This window comes from Gadus macrocephalus, chromosome 4 (genome assembly GCF_031168955.1).
Source record: "Gadus macrocephalus chromosome 4, ASM3116895v1".
In the NCBI taxonomy this organism is placed as follows: Eukaryota; Metazoa; Chordata; class Actinopteri; order Gadiformes; family Gadidae; genus Gadus; species Gadus macrocephalus.
The window spans coordinates 5,839,530-5,849,239 of NC_082385.1; the positions used below are offsets into that span (position 1 = coordinate 5,839,530).

The window sequence follows — 9,710 nt, forward strand, 5'->3', positions numbered from 1 at the left end:
TCCTCATCTTTGAGCTGCTGAGTGGCAGGTGGGAGGGGGTGGGGGGGAGGGATGGAGGGGGGGTGGGGGGGAGGGATGGATGGAGGGGGAGGGAGGGAGGGATGGAGGGGGGGTGGCAGGTAGGGAGGGGGGGGAAAGAGGAGGGAGGGAGGGAGGGCGGAAGGAGGGAGGGAGGGCGGAAGGAGGGAGGGGGGAGAGGGGCGAGGGAGGGAGGGGGGAGAGAGGGGGGGAGGGAGGGAGGGAGGGGGGGTGGGAGGGGGGATTGAGGGAGGGTGGAGGGAGGGGGGGAGACAGGGAAGGTCAGTATATAGCTTAGTGCAGACACTAATGGATACAGACATAAAACATGAATTGATTAGGGATCAACGTGAATGATAAGGACCTCCTCCCCTCGCAGCCCCCCGTTCTCGGGTTCCGACCCCATGAAGACGTACAACATCATCCTGAGAGGCATCGACATGGTCGAGTTCCCCAAGAAGATCACCAAGAGTGCTGCCAACCTCATCAAGCGTCTGTGCAGGTGACACACACTAATCCAAATTGCTCCCCGCTAATTGTCCCCAAGCCGCTTATCCCTAATCATATATCACTAACCACTAACCACTAATCTCTAGCCGCTAACTACTAATCACTAACCACTAACCACTAACCACTTGTCGCTCACCACCACTATATACTAACCGCTAATCACTGACCGTTAACTGTCAACCACTAACCCCTAACCACTAACAACTGATAACTTACCACAAATCCATCCCCACTAACACCACCAGCTACACAACAGAATAAAGGCCAACGACTCATGCTCTGTATTCACGTGTGATTGTGTTTTTGTTTTATTTGTGTGTGCGTGGGCACGTGTGTGTTCCAGGGACAACCCATCTGAGCGTCTGGGGAACCAGAAGAACGGGGTGAAGGACATTCAGAAACACAAGTGAGACACACACACACGTAACCACACACACATACACCCACACGTACTCACACACACACACACACACACACGCACGCACGCACGCACGCACGCACGCACGCACGCACGCACGCACGCACGCACGCACGCACGCACGCACACACACACACACACACACACACACACACACACACACACACACACACACACACACACACATACAAACACAGACAAAAACACACACACACACACACACACACACACACACACACACACACACACACACACACACACACACACACACACACACACACACACACACACACAGTGTGCAGAACCTCTGGATGGATGGATGTGTTGTCATGGTAACTCTTCCTTCAGGTGGTTTGAGGGATTCAACTGGGAGGGGCTCCGCCAGGGGACCATAGACTCCCCCTACACCCCCACTGTGAGTATGCTGCGGTCGCCATGACAACACACTACCAGCAACCAACAACCACACAACAACTGTCTTGCCGACTATTAATCAGTTCTCGTTTAACTGGGCTCTTCAATTGTTCCAGTGCTGAATCCGAGTAAGTGGGCAGATTGAGGTCAATTGAAATCCCTCAAAGGCGTCGGTTTTGTCCTACTTTTTCCTGCATGTGTTTCTGAAAACCTGACTGGAGGGGCAGCAGTATGGAAGGAGTGTAGGAGGTTTTTACTGAAACAAACAATGTCATTGAGTTGTTCCCCACATACGTTAACAAGTAGACTCGCGCAACGCACATTCAAGGTTTTTTCCTTCACAGCTTGTGGGCAAACAAATGAATTCAAGCGGGCAGAAGGTGGCCCACTCACTCACGGTGTATCTGTTGTTGTGTCAGGTGACCGGGCCGCTGGACAACAGTAACTTCGACTTCTTCCCCGAAGACACCGACGAGCCCCCGGACGAGGAGTCAGGCTGGGACCTGGAGTTCTAGAGAGAAGAGCTCTCTCAGCACTGTGTGTTATAAAGTGTGTTGTACGCGTTGCTATTCATTGTTTCCCTTGGATATGTTTGTATTGTCAGATGTTTTAGGGAGAAATTGGTCAACAGGGTTGGAGACGGTTTTGTTTGATGTATTAAAGGATGCGTCATCATAAACCGAGTCTTGATTTATTGCTGTTTTGATTCTGTCTTCATGACTTTATTTGTCCCTGTTCAAGGCTGCCTAATGAATGGTCTGTTTGTATATGTATGTATATATGTATGTATGTATTTTGTATTTGGCCTCCTATTTGTATACGGATCAGACTGGTAATTAATTAATCTTGAGTCCTGGGAGGATTTCATGCAAGGCGATTGAGGTAATATTTGATATATTTGTATATTACTATAATTATACATGTAATAGTACAGGTTAACATTAGAAGTCGTAGTTAAAACAAAGAGGTGGTTTTAACTTCATTACAAATTTGACCTCCCCTCAATTACACAGACATTCTTGGGAGCCAAGCACTTTGAACGAACAGTGAAGTTAATCTTTAGGGAAAAGTGGCCAAGCCACTAGTCCTGTCTTCTTTCATAAATGTGGTTTTGAAAGCATTGTTTTGAAGAGCATCCATCTGGCCATCACACAAACAAACACACACAAACAAAGTCACAAAGATTCGGATGTGTGAGTGTTTGCAACGGAAGAGTTTATCAGAACGAAGCCAGTGTTGTTTCCATATTAGAGCAGTGTGATGCTTATCTCTGCCCAGTGACCACCACAGGGCTAATCAGCCCGGGTCCGACCAGCCTTTTGTTTCCCAGCCACCTGAAGTCATGGACTCCCACACACACACACACACACACACACACACACACACACACACACACACACACACACACACACACACACACACACACACACACACACACACACACACACACACACACACACACGCGCACACACACACGCACACACACACAAACAAATGCCATCCAGATGCACGCTGATAGGACACACCGTGTTTTCCACATTTGCCACAGTCCGTTCTCTACACGCATTTCAGGACAGTAGTTTGCTAAAATAAGATGGTCTGATAGCCAGATATTGTTTAGAATGGACAGGAATGTTAAAATAAATAACTGTGGTTTTTCGCATAGAATTTTTGCATAAATTATATTCACTCGTAGAAGAGGTTTTCAGAATGGTAGGTAATGTTTGTATCAATCAATATTTACTTAAATCAACAACTAAGGGCTGCAAAATAACATGAATTTTTGCCATGAACTGCAGAAAAAAACGTTGTGATGCAGAACAATCATAATTCGTTTCTGAAGGGTTCTGTTGCATTTGTGACATTTAGGAGATTTGCTACCGATCCTAATCAAATTAAATTCTCTTTTAGAGAATTATGTTAGTAAGAGTAGCCATTTGAGAAAGCAAAAGAGGTCATCTTTTTGTCCCAATATTATTTGGTATAGCCTACCTGGTGTTCCTTTTTTTTGCTTTTTTAATCCACATTATTTATTTATTTATTTCCAACTGGTCCAACACAAAAAAGAATTGGTGACAAAAGGTCAAGAAGGGACACGAAATTAAATCTGACTGCTGGAAGTTTGAGACTGAGAGCTGAGAGGTGAATTATTGTGGACCATGGTGCCCTCGACTGAGGCATCAGGACCCATTGGATATCTGTGTTCACTGATCAGCCTTTCTACACGACCGAGCACGGAAGAAAGCCGGCCTACGTGACCTGAATGGTTCTCACCTATATGCGTTTCCAACTTCCACGAGGCCTTGCTATTTTTAGAAAAAGTTAAACGCATACTGATTTTTTTCACGTTGTAATGTTTAATTAAACCTGCTAAACAATATGAAAATTAAACAAATATATTAAAAATATATAATTTATTAATTCCTTTAGAAGTTTCCAACCCAAACTATGTTAATGCATAAGCCTACCCGCTACCATGGAACCTACCTATCTCGTTAATAATTCTGCTGCACGTCAACCTTGTTTAAAATGTCAACGTCATGAATTGATTAGACGAGTGGAAATATTCAATTAGCGCGCTCGGCTATTTCCGTCAGACGGAATTACCGCCGCGGTGCAAGGAGATTCCGCGTTCTGATTGGACGGTCACGAGTGACGATGACCGACTACTCAAATCGACCATGAAAACTTTACACATAAATAGAGGAGAGAGGGTCTGCATCTAGACAAGCAAGAACAACACATACACATACAGCAACCACTACAGCAAGACGAGCATCTCATCCAGTCGTCAGTGAACATGTTGGCACAGTGCGGTCTGGTGTTCCTCTTGGTAGTGACGGCTGCTGGCTTCGAGTTCAGCCCAGCTCCGGTGGAGCCCTCACCTCGTCGAGCCCGCTTCTCCGCCAACAGCCCGAGTGAGTACCGTCCCTTTTTTTTTACTTTTTCAAAAAGTTGTTAGTAAGCTAGTTGCACCGAGATGGCCAGTAGCCTAGACAGTGCCATATAAATGTATATTTAAAAAAACATAAATGAAAAAAAACAACATCTATTTACATCAATGTAAAAAAAACAAAAAACTGCTTTAAATCAAGTCACATCCTCTATCGTCTATTTATTTATTTTTTCCTTGGCCGGAGAGCAGCAGTCAAATACAAAAAGTTTCAGAGAGACCGCAATCAATATTGGTGTCGATCGTGAGTCTTAAATGACCGCGCATGCTCGTTACCTTAACGCGCTTCCTGTGTCTCGGTGTGCAGACGATGTGGCCAAGTGTCTGAACGGCGCGGTGGCGGTGGGCTGCGGGGTGTTCGCCTGCCTCGAGAACTCCACCTGCGACACCGATGGCATGCACGACATCTGCCAGCTCTTCCTACAGACAGCGGCCACCTTCAACACGCAGGTCGGTCTGTCTGTCTGTCTGTCTGTCTGTCTGTCTGTCTGTCTGTCTGTCTGTCTGTCTGTCTGTCTGTCTGTCTGTCTGTCTGTCTGTCTGTCTGTCTGTCTGTCTGTCTGTCTGTCTGTCTGTCTGTCTGTCTGTCTGTCTGTCTGTCTGTCTGTCTGTCTGTCTGTGCACGGGGTAAGACCCAATTAATATATGGTAATATTACAGGGCAAACACAATGCTTATTGTGTTATTCTGCAGGCAATTATACAGGGTAATGTACAATCTATTATGTTTGCAGTGTAGAACCCTGTTTATTATTGTTTTACTCTTGCAGGTGGGCAAGCTTTGGGTAATGTTGTAGAGCTGGGTTCTTTTGCCATTCTTGTGTATGAGCATTGTGTTTTATACAGGCAGTAAAAACCTGTGATTGTTGAGTTTCTCGTCAGAACTTTGTGGGATTATACAGTAGTAAAACAGTGTATCGTTGGGTTTCTTGATCAGGGTAAAACTCTCGTTATTGTTTGTTTCTTTGTCTAGATCTTTGTGTTTCTTGACCAGGGTTAAACTCTTGTTATTGGTGTGTTTCCTGTTCAGGGTAAGACCTTTGTGAAGGACAGCCTGCGTTGCATCGCTCAGGGAGTCACAGCTAAAGTGTTCCAGACCATCCGGCGCTGTAACGTCTTCCAGAGGATGATCGCGGAGGTACACACACACACACACACACACACACACACACACACACACACACACACACACACACACACACACACGTGCAGGCACAGAGACACATATGCACATACACACACCTGCACTCACACACACATACATGCACACACAAACACACACAAACGTGCTCACACAGACACACACCTGTGCGTGAGTGCATGCGTGCACACACACACACACACACACACACACACACACACACACACACACACACACACACACACACACACACACACACACGTGTACCGACACACACATGTACACACATGTACACACACACACGCACTCAGATGCACTCACACATATAAATGCAGACACAAGCAGAGTACTCACACAAAAACACCCATATGCAAATGCAATGAGTTTTCTGTTTGTTAGGCCCAGATGTGTGTGTGTGTGTGTGTAAAGTTTGCATCTGTTTCTGTGCTATAGTGATTGTTAATGGTTGGGTATGTGGTGTACCAAAGGTATGTCTAATGGCGTGTCTGTGTGTTGAATGCGTGCTCTAGGCATGTCTGATGAGTGTTTGCGTGTCACATGTATGTATAATGAGAGTGATTTGTCGGTGGGATAGAGGTACTAACTTTATAAACAGCTAAGCGTGTGTATGCTGTATATTTATGTATAATGAGCTGGGTGTTATGTGTGCTATGTATGGAGGTGTTTGTATGTATAGCGGGTGGTTTATTGTGTGCTATAGTTGTGTACAATTAGCTGTGTGTGTGTGTGGGTTGTTGTAGGTGCAGGAGGATTGCTACAGCAGTCTGGATATCTGCACCGTGGCGCGCACCAACCCAGACGCCATCGGTGAGGTGGTGCAGGTGCCCACCCACTTCCCCAACAGGTAGGACCCGGACTGGGAAACACAACGCAGTCTGACGGCAGCCGAGCTCACAGCTGGGTGAACGGGGGCGATTCGCTTGTTTGTTTTTGCCAAACATTGTTCCGGAGGCACTGATCTGTAACCACGTAATTGGCCAACAAAAGCTTGCACCGGCAGTAGTAAACTGTTAAAAAAACTTTAAAGGTTTCAAACCGATACTTTGTCTTCTGGCCGCTGTATAAATACTTCCGAGAAAAATCCCCTTCTGAAAGCTTCACCCACTCCCACAAATTGTTTTCTTCGGTAGAATATCTCCGTCACAAAACAGGAAACGAGACGTAACTCCGCCCCTTGCAGTTGTTTGTTACCAGCTCAGGCTCTTTGCCAACTCTCCCAAGAAGTTCTGCTACAACACAGTAGGACTGCTGGATCAGAAGTTCTGCTATAACACAGTAGGACTGCTGGATCAGAAGTTCTGCTATAACATAGTAGGACTGCTGGATCAGAAGTTCTGCTATAACATAGAAGAATTGCTGGATCAGAAGTTCTGCTATAACATAGAAGAATTGCTGGATCCCAGGACATGCTCAGTGACTCTGGATCACCTGCAGTAACAGGTCACCTGAGCAATGGACACAGCATGGTTCAAGTTCAGATAACGAGACACCCCATTGTTTTCTGTCGTACTATTTATTTTATTTTAGCAGTCTCATTTATCCAAAACAACAATGACTAACTAGGAAGAAGTTTTGGCGTTTTGCCCTCAAGGATGCCAATAGACTATCCTAGTCTGCTTGTTTGTGGTTGGCAGAACCCTAAACTAACTCTTTCTGATGGATTCAAAAACAGCTTTGCTATCAAACTAATGTGAGACATAAACTCAAGCCAGCGCGGTGGGATGAGTTAACAATGCTAAAACCAGTGGAATCCATGACTTCTAGACCACACAGTTTGTTGTTGCCTCGGAGTGTATTGTCTGGATATAATATAACTGTTTTGAAACCTGAGATTAACTATGAAGAAAAGGGAATTTGTCATTCGTCTTGGTTTGATTTATTCCCTCATGAGGGATTTGATCTCAAATCAACCCTACTCTTAAATCTATTCATTGTTATCCGCTCAAAGGTTTCCGTTGTAAAGTCTGCTTTAAAAGCAAGGACTTGAAGCTTTTAAAGAGGAAGTGAAGCAGAATTGAAGGGCTGTGTACTTAAAAAAACATCTAAAGACCCACTTCTTCTGCGGAACCATCTCATGTCCTTTGATGATTTTAGCTTTTATATTGAACATACGTAGTTCTATATTTCCATTTCTAGTGCTACTGCACATTTTTTGGTAACTGCTCCAATTCTTTGCACTCACATTCACTTGTGTTGCTTTGAATGATAAAAGTGTCCAATAAGTCCCAAAATATAAATCAAGCCTTTCAAAAACTTCCAAAAAAATTCACAGTTGATCACAGCATGTAAGCAATAAGAAGCATATACAAAAAACGTACCCTATAGTGACATCACAAGAGGGATTGTCCGAGCGGACAAACTGGTAGGCTAGTCGTCCATCCATCCTACATCTGGGTGGACACTCCCACTTGTGATGTCACAAACGCATAACTTTTGAAACGACTACTGAATCAACATCGAACCCCTGTCGGCAGTCCAAAATAGACCCCTTTAAACACGAGCAGTGTGTCTTCCCTTCCACACATGTGACAACAAATTCCACTGTGACTGCTGTACCCCCCTGTACTATACTGTAATGTACTGTGTGTACTCACGACGCCCCCCCTGGTGGGTCCCGCAGGTACTACAGCACTCTGCTGCAGGCTCTGCTGGCGTGCGACGAGCAGACGGTGGCGGTGGTGCGGGCCGGCCTCGTGGCCCGCCTGGGGCCTGACATGGAGACCTTCTTCCTGCTGCTGCAGAACAAGCCCTGCGTGCCGGGCGGCACCGACATGGCGGGTGGCAACAGCAACCCATCCAGCTGGAGGAACATGCCCGTCTTCAACATCCAGCCCAGCTTCAGGGGACGCGACCCCACCCACCTCTTTGCCCGCAAGCGGTCCGTGGACGAGAAGCTGCGCGAGTACAAGGGGGAGAATTAAGATGCGTGCGCATGCTCCCGAAGCACGTGCAGGCGCATATGCATGCATACAGGCACACACGCATACACACAGCAGACACACACACACACACACACACACACACACACACACACACACACACACACACACACACACACGAATACAATATACATTGATGCATGGGATACATGCCCACATGCATGCGTCCTGACACACACGTGCACCCAGATAGAAATACACACACACACACACACACAAGCTTTTTCTTTTTCTTTTAATTTATTCAAATGATCAGCTATCGTAGCCAAATATCTATTTTTTTCTTTATGTTGACGATGGATTGGTCTGTGAAAAAGCTGGCTTTTAAAAGCTACACCACCACCCAAAGCTTAGCCACAATCCTACACTGTATCAAACCAACGGAAACGTACTTTACCTAATCGAAATCTAACCAAACCTCAAACATTATAGATACAAAATATATATTGAAAAAAACATGATGTTGATTATCATTGTGGTTTATTGTACAATGTTTAATTTATGCGGCTTCTATATTTGATATAGTGCATGGGTCCAAATGTTCTATCGAAGCTAAAAGGGAAACAAGGTGAAATCATGCTGGTCGTGACTCGCTTCTGTCTTCTGATTGGCCCTCTCCCCTGCCTGTCAGGGGATGTAACTATGCTGACACTTACTATGCAAAGCTAGGCTACAGCACTAAACATGTTTACTGTGACGAGCATGAGTGAAAGATTGAGTATAGTATCTATATAGATATATACATCTATATGGATAGATACCAAAAATATGAAATGAGGAACGGAAGTAGAAGTCTGGTACTCTGCGGCGAAACTTTGTTTGTGTTGGAATAAATTAAGTCACATGATGGATTTTGGCTGATGGAGATTTGTTTGGGATTTTTCTCTTTGATGTGATTATTTACCATCTGTTTTTTTAAACACTGGGGGCTATTTGATTAAGATCTCCTAATTAGATGAAAAGTCAATCAATGTGTTTCAGATTGTAATGAAACGAGATACTGATTTTAAACTGCACTTGTGTGGTCAGGACACAAATAAAGGTTAATACTAATAGTAATATAAAACACCCCTAGGGACAGCCTTTTCTGGCTCGTGGTTTATTGTACAGTATAGCAGTTTAACTTTATATCTTGTAATACACTCATATCTCCAATAGTAACCTAGAAATGAAAAACCTTTACAAATACAGCTCTCTCTGCTCATATAGCTCATAACAATGCTAGAACTCTGACAATCAGGAATGTATTCATTCTCCCCCAGAACATACATTTTAGCACCAACACTTTGTTGATTGG

The 9,710-nt window shown here is 44.9% G+C and overlaps 2 protein-coding genes across 3 annotated transcripts in view; both read left to right on the top strand.

Annotated features, from left to right (window-relative positions):
• LOC132455722 (cGMP-dependent protein kinase 1-like) overlaps positions 1–2,039 on the top strand; it is a 14,384-nt gene extending 12,345 nt beyond the window's left edge. For both annotated transcript variants that reach the window (XM_060049660.1, XM_060049661.1), the window contains exons 17-21: positions 1–28; positions 398–520; positions 872–934; positions 1,295–1,361; positions 1,780–2,039. The exon at positions 1–28 is cut by the window's left edge and continues 136 nt beyond it. In XM_060049660.1, coding sequence (XP_059905643.1) covers positions 1–28; positions 398–520; positions 872–934; positions 1,295–1,361; positions 1,780–1,875 — 377 coding nt within the window. In that variant the 3' untranslated portion in view covers positions 1,876–2,039. The remainder of the gene's footprint in view (positions 29–397; positions 521–871; positions 935–1,294; positions 1,362–1,779) is intronic.
• A 2,020-nt stretch (positions 2,040–4,059) lies between these two features.
• Positions 4,060–9,262, top strand: stc1l (stanniocalcin 1, like). Its single transcript, XM_060049665.1, has 5 exons — positions 4,060–4,278; positions 4,621–4,763; positions 5,343–5,450; positions 6,215–6,318; positions 8,095–9,262. The coding sequence occupies exons 1-5, from the start codon at positions 4,161–4,163 to the stop codon at positions 8,393–8,395; spliced, it is 774 nt and encodes a 257-aa protein (XP_059905648.1). The 5' UTR covers positions 4,060–4,160; the 3' UTR covers positions 8,396–9,262.
• The last annotated feature ends 448 nt before the right edge of the window (positions 9,263–9,710 follow it).